Source organism: Antechinus flavipes, chromosome 1, assembly GCF_016432865.1.
Source record: "Antechinus flavipes isolate AdamAnt ecotype Samford, QLD, Australia chromosome 1, AdamAnt_v2, whole genome shotgun sequence".
In the NCBI taxonomy this organism is placed as follows: Eukaryota; Metazoa; Chordata; class Mammalia; order Dasyuromorphia; family Dasyuridae; genus Antechinus; species Antechinus flavipes.
Genome location: NC_067398.1, coordinates 648,441,152 through 648,454,820, shown reverse-complemented (window position 1 = coordinate 648,454,820; position 13,669 = coordinate 648,441,152). Strand labels below are relative to the sequence as shown.

The 13,669-nt window shown below is 36.2% G+C and overlaps 1 protein-coding gene across 2 annotated transcripts in view; it reads left to right on the top strand.

Annotated features, from left to right (window-relative positions):
* The window catches only part of PPP1R16A (protein phosphatase 1 regulatory subunit 16A), a 114,086-nt gene that overhangs the window by 75,699 nt on the left and 24,718 nt on the right, over positions 1–13,669 (top strand). The window contains exons 3-4 of one of the 2 annotated variants that reach the window (XM_051971261.1): positions 8,923–8,993; positions 9,203–9,363. In XM_051971261.1, coding sequence (XP_051827221.1) covers positions 8,923–8,993; positions 9,203–9,363 — 232 coding nt within the window. The remainder of the gene's footprint in view (positions 1–8,922; positions 8,994–9,202; positions 9,364–13,669) is intronic. The other variant, XM_051971262.1, reaches the window with a different exon arrangement.

Sequence of the window (13,669 nt, the reverse complement as noted above, 5' to 3'; positions counted from 1 at the left end):
CAGTTTCTTGCCACTACACAAAAGGGCTGCCACAAACATTTTGGTACATGTGGGTCCCTTTCCCTCCTTTATGATCTCTTTGGGATATAAGTCTAGTAAAAACATTGCTGATCAAAGGGTATGCACATTTTGATAGCCCTATGAATCTGTTCTGTGTTTCAATAGTTTTGTTTTTGTTTTTCTTCTTTTTAATTGAGAAGGTGGGAGGCAGAAAAATACTTCACTAAAAAAAATGAAAAAGGGAAAAAGAAATTGCAAAACTCTTAAAAAAATTTTTCAGTATTACATTTAATGGATGTTGTTTTTATGGCAGTGAGATATGAAGTACCACTGCCTCTAAAGAACTAAAAACAAGTATTTGACAGGAAGTAATAGAGAAATATATGGAGAATGTGAGGAGATTACACCAACAAGGAAGAACCCTGAAGAACAGGATTAAAGAATGTCATTAAGAAATTGTATGATATGATTTTTAGTAAACTAAGTGCTTAATATGAATGGACTTCAGATGTTATTGAGTCTTATAGGGATAATGAATAAATATGTTTTCAATTCAAAAGAATTTTTAAGTAGAAAATCACACCTCTAGAACCAGCTTTAATTGAGGAAGTTGTTATAATCCAGTAATTGTTTTGCCAATCTTCAGACTGTGGAATGATTGCAATTACTATATTTATCTTGTCAAATATAGATGGAATAATATCCTCATTTTGTATCTGGCCTATTGACTAGCTCCAAAATCCAAAATACATCACTTGTTATTAAATTAAATTAAATTATGAAATGTCTGTCAAAAAAAAAAAAAAAGAAATTGTATGATGATAAAAAGATGAACCAATCATGTGACAGTGGTATGGGATGACAAGTGGATAGCCAGAGTTTTCCAAAGTCAAGAGAAAGTGAAAAAACCTCTAGTGCATAGCAATTTTTAAGCTTTTTTTGTGTCATGTACCCTCTTGGTAAAGTCTGTGGACCCATTTTCAGAACAATGTTTTTAAATTCATAAAACACATTTATCAAGAAAACAAAGTAATGAAATAGTTATTAAAGTATTTTAAAAAAAAAGGTCACAGATTCCAGGTTAACAACTCTTGCTATAGTGCATTGGATGGACTTGGGCAGACTTTTGGGAGGATGTGGTCAAGAGTCACATAGACCTAAATGAATTGCAGTCTTCATTAAAATGCAGGCAACTCCCAAATTGATGAAATCACAGGTGCAGTTGATAATTGAGAGTATATATGCCAGGCATTGTGCTAAATGCTAGGGATACAAAAACAAATGAAATGGTCTCTGGCATCAAGGAGCTTAAAAATCTATCAGGAGAGATAACCTATTCACATATAAGTATTACAGTAAACAAAATAAATGCAAGGTAATTCAGGAATGGGAGCGTGGGGAGGCAATAGTAGCTCACTGGAATCAAGAAAGGCTTTAGGACCAGATAATGATGGTGCACACCTGAAATCCTTATTATCTAAGTAGGCAGAGAGGCTGAAAGACAGCAGTTCTGATCTGTAATGGGCTAAGAAAGTCAAGTATCCCTCAAACCCAGGTTAGAAACAGACTTAGTCAGACTTCCCATTATGATCAGAATGAGACTGGACCTATGAATAGCCCCTGCCTTTCCAGTCTAAATGAGAGAGATAGATCCAATTTTTAAAGAAGAAGAAACTGGAACTTGAACTCAGCTTTTAAGGGAACTAGGGTGATGATGATGATGATGGTGGTGGTGGTATAGTAATAGGGATAAGAAAGAGGAGCATCCCAGATATGGAGAAAAGGAAAGGAGGATCTTGTATGAAGAACAGAGGTTAGTTCATTTCTCTCTAATATAAAGAATGAGATTCTAAGGTTTAAACAACATACTAGAAAATCCCCATAATTTTTTCTTCTTATTTCAACCTTAGCCCCCTGTCATCACCCCAAGTATACTACCCATCAAGTTTCTGTTTCCCTATGAGGAAGGCCTTTTCTGTCTCCCTGCTCCTTGTTAAGAGATAAAATGATAGATGTATTGACTTAAATTTAAGAAACCCCCACTTTTTGAGTGAGCTTTTGATTGTACTTCCCACATCTCAGGACAATTTAGAATCTCTATTACACTGGCACAGTGTACATTCTGTGTAATAGCATGTACACTCTATTACATTCTGGCTCACACAGTATCCACCCATTATTAGAACAGAATTATTTTGCCACAAATAGGTTAGAACCCAAGTTTGGAGGGCTTTGACTAAGGTTTATGCTGTAGGAATCATTTGAGTTCCCATAGACTTGTGCAAAGTAGTTAGATAGGAAGGTGAATCTAGGTTTACATAGGGTTGAGAAGATGAAATCACAGCTTCTTCACATATTTGCATATTAGGGCTTATCTAATGTTCTCTTCACAACACCCTTCTAAGCTAGGTATTAAAAATATTAACATTTTGACATCAGAGGAGAATGTTAAAGTGATCAGAAAGTCTTAAGTCATTTTCTCTGAGAGAGACACCTGGTGTGAGCCAGGGTTCAGTCAGGTGGTCTGTTTCCAGCCCGGGACTCCTTTTTCTTTCTGAGGCCCAATTTGGTGAGACTGGGGAAAGAAACTGAACCTCTCCATAAGAAAGGAAAAGGACTTCCTACCTCTTGTCTGCACTCCTGGTTTGGCTAATGCTCTCATGTATCCTTTTTTTCTAAGAAGTGTACTCTTTGGGGCCAGAGCTGCCCTAGGCTAACTTGGGGTTGGGGTCTCCCTCAGTCCTCTAGCTTCCATTTCAGTGGCATAGTAGGAAAGATCTTCACCATGAAGTCAGAAAGCTCTAAGTTCAGATTCTGACTTAGATAATCTACTAGCTCTGTAACTCTGGGAAAATCACTTCATTCCTATTTGCTTCAGTTCTTATATTTTTAAATGGAGATAAGAAAAGTACCTTCTACCCAGAGTTCTTATGGAAAACAAGTGAAATAATGAAAGTAGTAGGAAAATGGTAGTCATTGTTGTTATTACTATTATATTTAATCTTTGCACTCCAAGGTGACTTGTCTCTGTCACCAAACTAGTTTCTGGCTAAGAATTAATAGGATACTATCCAAAACATTTTTGGCCTGGTTAGACCATATCCAGAGTATTGGGTTTAATTCTGGAATTCACATTTTAGGAGGAATACTCACAAGCTAGGGTCCATCCAGGGGAAGATGGCTAAGATTGTTATATGAGACTGGAGACTATGTTATCTGAGAATTGGCTGAAGGAACTAGGAATTGGTATAGAGAAGAGTTAGTGGGGACATGATAGCTGTTTTTGTATTTAAAGGCAATTCATGTAAAAGAAGGATTCAACTTTTTCTTCTGTCCCCCTGGAGGTACAGCTGGAAGCAATGGGTAGAAGTTATAGAGAGACAGATTTCTGCTCTGTAGGAAATAGCAGATCCTTCTTTTTTATAGCTCTTAAGGTAAAGCAAGACGAAGACCTAAGACTAGTATAGAGATAATCCCTGATTATCTATATATTGAACTTGATAACCTTCAAAGTCCTTCCAGCTGAAATTCTGTCAGAGCCTAAGATAGTTTTTATTCTCCTGCTTCCTTGTCCATCACAGAGTTCTTGACCATGCTATGTGTCATAGTTCTGCCCTTTGCCTGATATTGATATCTTCCTGGGCCCAGCTAACCCTGTTAAGTTGAACAGGGAGATATTTCTAATTTCATCTCTTTCATTGGTGTCAAGCAATACAGTTTTCTCTGTCCCAGAATCTGACCTGTTTGAGCTGTAGAAAGATTGTGCTTTATTGTGTTCCCCAAGCAAGATCAGGTTCACTTTTTTGACCACCTTGTCACATGGCTGACATTTAGAAGCACTAAGTCTGTGTGACTGTGGTCATATCCTTTCTGTTTCATGGCCTTGATACATTCTTTTGAATAGCTAGGGAGTTTGATTCCGTAGCCTATAAAGGCTCTTCTAGTTGTCATCCTTTGTGATCTTGATGGTTAGAGCCCATGGTAATACTAAACAACTATAATTCTAAAACAATGGTCTCTGCAGGCAGGGGCTGTACCCTCCTGAGGGGATGGGGTGTGTCATGGCATGATTCCAACTGGTATGTAGTCCAGCTAATTGAAGGACCAGAAGATGGTTCTGATCCCATCCTTGGCCGGTCATAAGCTTGTCTCCAGCACTTTAGCACCTCTCTCACCCATTATCACTGAATACTCCCCCACTACAGCCTATTTCACCTTCGACCTCCCAAAGTTGGCTGGACAAAGACATTAGTCTGTGGCACTGGGCACAGTACAGGCACCAGAGTAGTTGCCCAGGCATATCTACCTGCTTCCCATCCCAACATCTCTATACATTGCTCCCTAGATTTGTTTCCCAGCTATAGCAAATGGCTCTCAATGAATGAGCTGTATTCTAGGACAAAGCTTCTTAAACTGTGGATCGTGACCACATGTGTGATCAAAGGGATTACTTTTATTAACGATAAATGTTTGATTTGTATACCCATTTCATGTATTTATATACCCAAAGTTGTATAAAAATTTGTTGGGTGAAAAGGGATTGCAAGCGGGAAAAGTTTCAGAAGCCCTGATGTAGGACATTGGTAAGAATCTCCTCGTCCCCTTTACTCCTCCCCCCTTTTTTTTCTTTGGCAAGAAAAAGGATGAATCACAGAATAAGTAGGCATGATTGGGTTATGATATACATTGCAGATACTAATATCTTTTTTCCTACAAATCCAGGCCTCTTCCAAACTTATTAAAAGAAAGAGCAACCATGATCCTTCTAGTTGCTTAGGTTCACAGTCTCTATCATTTTAGCGTCATGACTCATCATTCTCCTTCACTTCACACATCTAACCAGTTGCCAAATCTTGTTGATTTTATTCCTGTAGCCTCGCTCATCCATCTCTCCTCTAGTCTCATAGTCACCACCCTAGTTCAGGCTCTTGCCATCTTTAACCTAGATTATTGCAATAGCCTCCTAATCCATCCTCTTAGCCCAAGTTTCTCATTTCTTAAACTGTGGATTGCAACTCCATATGGGTAACTGAATATGGGAGTCGCAAAGTTGAGACTTATTATTGTTAAATGTTTGTTTTGTATACCTATTTTATATATCTATATATCTGAGGTTATAAGTGGAAAAAGTTTAAGAAGTCCTACAATAGTGTTTTGATTCCAGGGTCAAATTTCATTTTTATCTCATTGTTTTTTATTTTCATTTTTATCTTTTGTAACAGACATAATTATTAGTACATATATAGTTTAATAAATAAATAAATATGAACACTGAGGTTGAGTATTGAAAAAATTTTATTGTTTTTACATTTTTTTAATTTAAAATTTTAAGCGTATTCTGAAACACCAGAAATGAGAGATAGTTGTTACCAAAAGTATATCTGGACCTTAAAGATGGAAGTTAGGTGGAACAGTTGAATAGTGTGTTGGCCTGGAGTTAGGAAGATTCATCTTTCTGAGTTCAAATCTGACTTCAGGCACTTATTAACTGTGTGTCCCTAGGCAAGTCACTTAAACCTATTTATCTCAAGTTTCCTCATCTGTAAAACGAGCTGAAGAAGGGAAATGGGAAATTATTTCAGTATTTTCCAAATGGGGTCATGAAGTGTTGGACACAACTGAAATAATTAAACAACAGAAAAATGGAAGAAAATTTGGAAAATATAGTCAGGGAGTCAAGATGGAGAAGACAGTTGAAATCAAAAAGAGAAATGAAACATCAAAGTGGCACAGTGAATAGAATACTGGAAGACCCTAGAAAGACCTGATTTTGAGTCATATCTGCCCTCATTTTCCTTCTCTATAAAATGAGAAAAATAACAGCACCCAACAGAGTTGTTGTGAGTATCAAATAAGTTAAAACACATTTTGAAACTTTTAAAGTGTTTTATAAATGCTAGCCATCATTTCCCCCATCATTATTATTAAAAGAATAAACAAATGTATGATACCCTTTTAGCAGGATATAGTTTCCTAATCTCTTTTAGTTAGATCTCTTTTTTTTTTTGCTTGGCCTGAGATCAGGATCACTACCTGTTTGTTTTTTACTTCAACTGAAGCATAATATATTTTGCTCCAATCTTTTACCTTTACTCTGTATGTTTCTCTCTATTTCAAACATGTTTTTTTTTATAAACAACATATTGTAGGATTCTGGCTTTTAAATCATTCTTCTATCTTCTTCCATATCATGGGAGAATTCATTATATTTATATTCACAGTTAAGATTTCTAACTCTGTATTTTTTCTACCATATTACTTTTCCCTGTTTATACTTTTCTCTTTTCTTTCACCCTTTCCTTTCTCAGGAGTGTTTTGCTTCTGATCCCCACCTTCCTCAATCTGCCCTCCCTTTTATCAGTCCCCTCCATTTCTTATCCATTTTCCTTTTTTTTTCTGCCCTCCTAGTAGCCTCCCACTTTCCTTTCCCCTCCTACTTTCTTATAGGGTTAGACAAATTTCTATAACAAACTAAATATGGATGCTATTCCCTAAAAGAGTAGAGAATGGAAATGGCCCTTGCTATTCAGATGACTAGTTCTTCCCTATTCTTCCCTTTTTGGAAGGAAAACCTCAACCCTAATTGGGAAAAGGAAAAGCTATCCCTTACCAGATTTCTCTTGTGTTCAAAGAATGGGAAGTTTGGGGGTGCAGGTCAAAATGATGTATCCCTTATGCTTCCCAGCTCTCTCTGGTCCTGACCTGCTTTGCTTCACTCTGTCCAGTCTTACCCTATTCAGGCCAGCCTGGTACCCAAGAGACTTGGGTGTTACAGGTGGTTATTTCTCAGTCTCCTTATTGCATCAGCTGTAGGTAGGACCTAAGTTTCCTCTCTATATCCTGCTGCAATTTCAGCTCATCTCTTTATTTAAATAGCATTTTATTTTTCAAAGTATATATAAAGATAGTGTTCAACATTCATTTTTATAAAACTTTGTATTTCACATTTTCCCCCTCTCCCTTACTTCCTGCCTCCTCATAACAGCAGACAATCTGATATGTCCAGTTCTTTTAAACATATTTCCATATTTGTCATATTGTGCAAGAAAAATCAGATAAAAAAAAAAAACATGAGAAATAAAAAAAAAAAAGCAAACAATAAAAGAGGTGAAATTACTATGCATCAATACACATTCAGTCTCCATAGTTGTCTCTCTGGATGAGGATGACATTTTCCATTCCAGGTCTATTAGAATTACCTTGAATCATCTCATTGTTGAAAAGAGTCAGGTCCATCACAGTTGATCATCACATAATCTTCTTGTAACTGTGTACAATATTCTCTTGGTTCTGCTCATTTCATTTAGTATCATTTCATGTTGAGTCTTTCTAGAATTTTCTGCAATCAGCCTCTTCATCATTTTTTATAGAACAATAATATTCTATTACATTCCCCAGCTGATGGGCATCCTCTCAATTTCTTGTTCCTTGCTACTATGAAAAGGACTGCTGCAAAACTTTTGCACATGCATCTTTTATAATCTCTTTGGGATAGAGAGCCAATAGAGATACTGCTAGATCAAAGGCTATTCACAGTTTGATAGCTCTTTGGGCATAGTTCCAAATTGCTCTCCAGAATTGTTGGATCAGTTCACAATTCTACCAACAATACTTTAGTGTTTCAGTTTTCCTGCATCCCCTCCAATATTTATCATTATCTTTTCCTTTCATCTTAGCCAGTCTGAGAGGTATGAAGTGATACCTTAGAGATGTCTTAATTTGCATTCTCTAATCAATAGTGATTTAGAGCATTTTTTTTCATGTGACTAATTTCCTCATCTGAAAATTGTTCATATTCTTTGACAATATATCACTTGGAGAATGGTTTAAATTCTTATAAATTTGAGTCAGTTCTCTTATGTACTTTAGAAATGAAGCCTTTATCAGAAACACTGGCTGTTAAAAAAAATTTCCCAGCTTTCTGGTTTCCTTCTTATCTTAGGTGTATTAGTTTTGTTTGTGCAAAAAATATAATCAAAATTATTCTAATTAGCTTATATTATCACCCCTTATGTCTAAATCACGAACCCATTTTGACTTTATCCTAGTATATAGGGTGTGAAATGTTGATCAATGCTTAGTTTCTGCCATACTATTTTCCAGTTTTCCCATCAATTTTTGTCAAATAATTCTTATCTCAGAATTGTGATTCTTTGGGTTTATCAATGCTAGATTACTATAATCCTTGATTGTTGTATCTTTTGAACTTAATCCATTCCACTGATCCACTACTTTTGTTTCTTAGTATCAAATGGTTTTATTGACTGATACTTTATCATATGGTTTTAAGTCTGGTATGGCTAGGCAACCTTCCTTTTCAGCTCATCTCTTTAAAGGGGATAGAGAATAAGCTGGTCCTTGGTATACCTTACATTTCATGCCAACACTCTACCAAGATATTTAGGGACACTACAACATCAGTGTTTTGCTGTCTGGAATTAGAGCTCTAGCTAAGCAAGCTTTTTGTAAGGTTTGGAGCCCACCTCTTCCCTCCTTAACCAGAAAGTCAGTTCAAGGTAACTTGCCCAGAGTCAGAACACATAGAGATATAGGTGGAAAAGAAATCAAGCTTGTCCAGCCCTACTAAATTAACTTTTATTTAACCTACATGGACCTAAGTGACATGGTGGGAAAAAGCCCGGGAGGAAAGTTCCCCCCTTTTCTTACTTTATGTCACTTCTGAGGGCTTCTCTTAACCTGATCTCATCTGCCTCAGGGAGATGAGGAGTTTTGGGCTTTAGGGAAGGGACTGGGTGTCTGCCTCACCCTTGGGGCTCACCGGGAAGTGCTCTTAGGGAAGAGTCCAGTAGTTCTCCTCTACCTCTACCCTTCCCCTGCCCCCAAACTCACACAGATATAAACACACTTGCAGCTGCTACCAATAATCCCGGTCTCTAACTGTGTCCTGGTTTCTCCTGGCAGTTCGGCAGTTCCTTCAGAATGGTGTGAGTCCCAATTTGTGCAACGAGGATGGCCTTACTGCCCTGCATCAGGTTAGTGTCCTAAGAGCTTTTTGAAAGCCAATGGGGATGCTGACCAAGGGTATGAAGTAACAGGTTTCTGGGGGTGATGCGGGCTCACTGATGTCCCCGGGTGACAGGGCAACCGTGAATGGTGAGGTGAACACACATCTGCCTGATCTCTGGGGTGAACTGGGAGTTGGAGGGTTCCTGCCTCTGAGGGAATGCTCTGTGGTTTGCAGTGCTGCATTGATGACTACGGGGAGATGGTAGAGCAGCTTCTCGAGGCCGGGGCTGATGTGAATGCCTGTGACAGCGAACTCTGGACACCCTTGCACGCTGCCGCCACTTGTGGCCACCTCCACCTCGTGGAACTACTGATTTCCAAGTATGTGGATGTGAGGTCAGGCCTCTAGCAGTGCTGTTCGCATAGTAGGCTGCTCATAGATTTTTTAATTAAGTTGAGTAAGACTCAATTGTAGGGCAAAAAAATGTGAATTCAACTGACTAAGGATGTGCGGAATCTTGACCTTGCCACTGAGGAAAAAGCATAATACCTCTGAGTCCTCTCTCCATAGGATTTGCTGCCCATATAACTCTGGAGATTGAGCAAAGAGCCCAAGCAAAGTTGAGCCCCTATTTTTTCTCCCTGAGGCAATTGGGGTTAAGTGACTTGCCCAGGGTCACACAGCCAGGAAGTGTTATGTCTGAGGTCAAATTTGAACTCAAGTCTTCCTGACTTCAGGGCTGGTACTCTATCCACTGTGCCACCTAACTGCTCCTAAGGGGATCCACTGTTAAGAATAGCTGATATTTCTTAGTAATTTAAAGTTTATAAAATGTTTTATTTGATTCTTCTGGCAACCCAGGGAGGACAAATAGCTCAAAGTCCTTATATATATGGAAACCTTAATCATAGCCAAGTATTTAAAACATATTCTTAGGGTTGGAGTGGACTTCAGAGGTCATCTAGTTAAATCCTATCTAATTCAAACCTTGAGTTCTTGAGTCTAGAAAAGGTGAATCATTTTCTTCCACCTAACATAGTAAACTGAGGAAGTCAATTCCCCTTTCCCAGGACTTGTGACTTCAGATCTTATGACTGTAAATCTCTTACTTTTTCTGCTACACTGTAAATACCTGATTACCTGGAGTCATGCATGACAATCAAAAATTTATGCAAGAGCTTGATAGAACCAAATCTTTTTTTTTTTTTTTTTTGCTTCATGTAAAAGTACTTTTGCTATTTATTTATTTACTTATTTATTTATTCATTCATTCATTCATTCATTCATTCATTTATTTATTTATTTATTTATTTGTAACTTTTTATTGATAGAACCCATGCCAGGGTAATTTTTTACAGCATTATTCCTTGCATTCACTTCTGTTCTGATTTTTCCCTCCGTCCCTCCACCCCCTCCCCCAGATGGCAAGCAGTCCTTTACATGTTGAATAAGTTACAGTATATCCTGGATACAATATATGTGTGCAGAACCAAACAGTTTTCTTGTTGCACAGGGAGAATTGGATTCAGAAGGTATAAATGACCCGGAAAGAAAAACAAAAATGCAAGCAGTTTATATTCATTTCCCAGTTCCCAGTTAGAACCAAATCTTAAAATTAATATATTAGTTCCTTACTTGGTTTTATGGACTAAAAGGAGTCAATGAGTAACTTTCAAGGAGTTCATCATCATCATAGCTAGTAATTTTTGTAGTATTTTAAGGTTTGTAAAGTACTTTAATAATATCTCATTTTATCTGTTTTATTATCTCAATTATGAACTTGAGTGATGTACAAATTGCATCTTATTTTCACTAACTTTTGGTTCATTTAATTTTGTGTATTTTATTTAATGCTTTTTATTTTTAAATTAAAAAAATTTCCCAATTACATGTAAAAACAACTTTTTAACCTTTGTATTTTATAATTTTTAGTTTCAATTTCTCTTTCTCCTCTCTCCTCCTCCCCTTGAGAGGTAAGCAGTCTTATATAGATCGTACATATTCAGTCATGCAAAGCATACTTTCATGTTATCTCTGTTGAGAAAAAAAACCCTACCCCTCAAAAAATAAAACAGTCCCCCCAAAATAAGGAAAGTTAAATATATATATATATATATATATATATGCTTCAATCTATATTCAGACTGTATCAGTTCTTTTTCTAGAAGTAGTATTTTTATTCATAATTCCTTTGGCATTATCTTCAATCATCATATTGTTGAGAATAACTAAATAGTTGATCATCATATAATATTGCTATTACCATACATTCTTCTCCTAGTTCTATTCACTTCATTTTGCATCAGTTCATATAAGTCTTCTTAGGCTTTCCTTTTTTATTATTATTATTATAGCTTTTTATTTACAAAACATATGCATGGATAATTTTCAACAGTGTTTCTATTGGGCTTATATCCCAAAGAGATCTTAAAAGAGGGAAAGGGACTCATATGTGCAAAAATGTTTGTGGCGGCCCTTTTTGTAATGGCTAGAAATTGGAAACTGAGTGGATGCCCATCAATTGGAGAATGGCTGAATATGGTATTGGCTCATATGATATATGAATGTTATGGGATATTATTGTTCTGTAAGAAACAATCATCAGGATGATTTCAAAGAGTTCTGGAGAGACTTACAGGAACTGATGCTAAGTGAAATGAGTAGAACCAAGAGAACATTGTACACAGCAACAAGATTAAAGGATGATCAATTCTGATGGACGTGGCTCTTTCCAACAATGAGATGATTGAGGCCAGTTCCAATGATCTTGTGATGAAGAGAGTCATCTACACCCAGAGAAAGACTGGGAACTGAATGTGGATCACAATATAGCATTTTCACTCTTGTTGTTCATTTGCATTTTGTTTTCTTACTCATTTTCTTTCCTTTTTGATCTGATTTTCCTTATGCAGCAAGATAATTGTACAAATATGTTTACATATATTGGATTTTACATATATTTTAATATGTATAATATATATTGGATTGCTTGCCATCTAGGGGAGGGGTTGGGGGAAGGAGAAGAAAATTTGGAACACAAAGCTATGCAAGGGTCAATGTTGAAAAGTAATCCATTCATTTTTTGTTTGTTTTGTTTTGTTTTGTTTTTGCTGAGGCAATTGGGGTTAAGTGATTTGCCCAGGGTCACACAGTTAGGATTTGAATTCAGGTCCCTCCTGACTTCAGGGCTGGTGCTCTATCTACTGTGCCACCTAGCTGCCCCCATGCATATGTTTTGAAAATTAAAAACTTTCAAAAAGAATTTAAAAAATAAAATCCTAAAAAAAAAATCCCTAAATCATTATAGTCAATTCAGTACTCATTCCCTTTTTCTATATATTCCTAACTTCCCTAATAATGGTAAAGTTCTTAGGAGTTTACAAGAATCATCTTCTGATATAGTAGTATTGCCAGTTTAATCTTATTGAATCTCTTATGATTACTCTTTCCTGTTTACTTGTGCTTCTCTTGAGTTTTGTATTTAAAAGTCAGATTTTCTATTCAGCTGTGGTCTTTTCATCAAAAATGCTCAAAAGTTCTGTATTTCATTAAATTTCCTGTCCCTCCTTAAGGATTATACTCAGTTTTTCTAAGTAAATGATTCTTGGTTGTAATCCTAGCCTCTCTGGCCTCTTGAATATCATATTTCAAACTCCCTCATCCTTTAATATAGAAGCAGTTAAATGTTATGTTATCCTGACTGTTGCTTCATAATATTTGTATTGTTTCTTTCTGGCTATTTGTAATATTTTCTCCTTGACTCAAACAAAAGTTCTGTAATTTGGCACTGATATTCTGGAAGTTTTCATTTTGGGATTTTTTTAGGGATGTGATTGGTAGATTTTTTAAATTTCTATTTTACTCTCTGGTAGTTTTCCTTGATAAATTCTTGAAAGGTGATATCTGGAGTCTTTGACTCTCTGGTAGTTTTCCTTGATAAATTCTTGAAAGGTGATGTCTGGAGTCTTTTTTTGATCATAATTTTCAGGTAGTTTGATAATTGAAAATTCCAGGTCATTTTTTCCCCCAAGGATATATTTCACATTTTATTCTATTTTTTTTTCATTCTTTTGATTTTGTTTGTTTCTTGATGTTTTGTGGAATCATTGGCTTCCCCTTGCCTAATTCTAATTTTAAAGATATTATTTCTTTCATTTAGCGTTTTGTATCTCCTTTTCCATTTGGCCAATTCTGCTTCTTTTTTTCTTTTTTCTGAGGCAATTGAGATTAAGTGTCTTGCCCAGCGATTCTGCTTTTTAAGGGATTCTTCCCTTCATTGAGATTTTTGTGTCTCTTTTACTATTTGGCCAATTTTGTTTTTTAAAGTGTTATTTTTCGTCAGTATTTTTTCCTCTCTTTTACCAAACTGTTGACTCATATTTCATCATTTTCTTGTATTACTCTCCTTTCTTTTCTCAAATTTTCCTGTATCTCTCTTACTTGATTTTTACAGTCTTTTTTCAGCTCTTTCAAGAATTTTATTTATTTATTTTTTTGCCCTGTGACCAATTCCCATTTTTCTGAGCTTTGCATGTAGGTATTTTGATTTTATGTCTTTATCTTCCCTCTAATCATAGTAATTTTCTTTGGTCAGATTCTTTTATTGTTATTTGTTCATTTTCCCAACTTCCTGACTTTGAATTTTAAAGTTGGGTCTGTGCTATTAGGGTTGAGAGGACACTGTTCCAAGTTAAAGGTTTT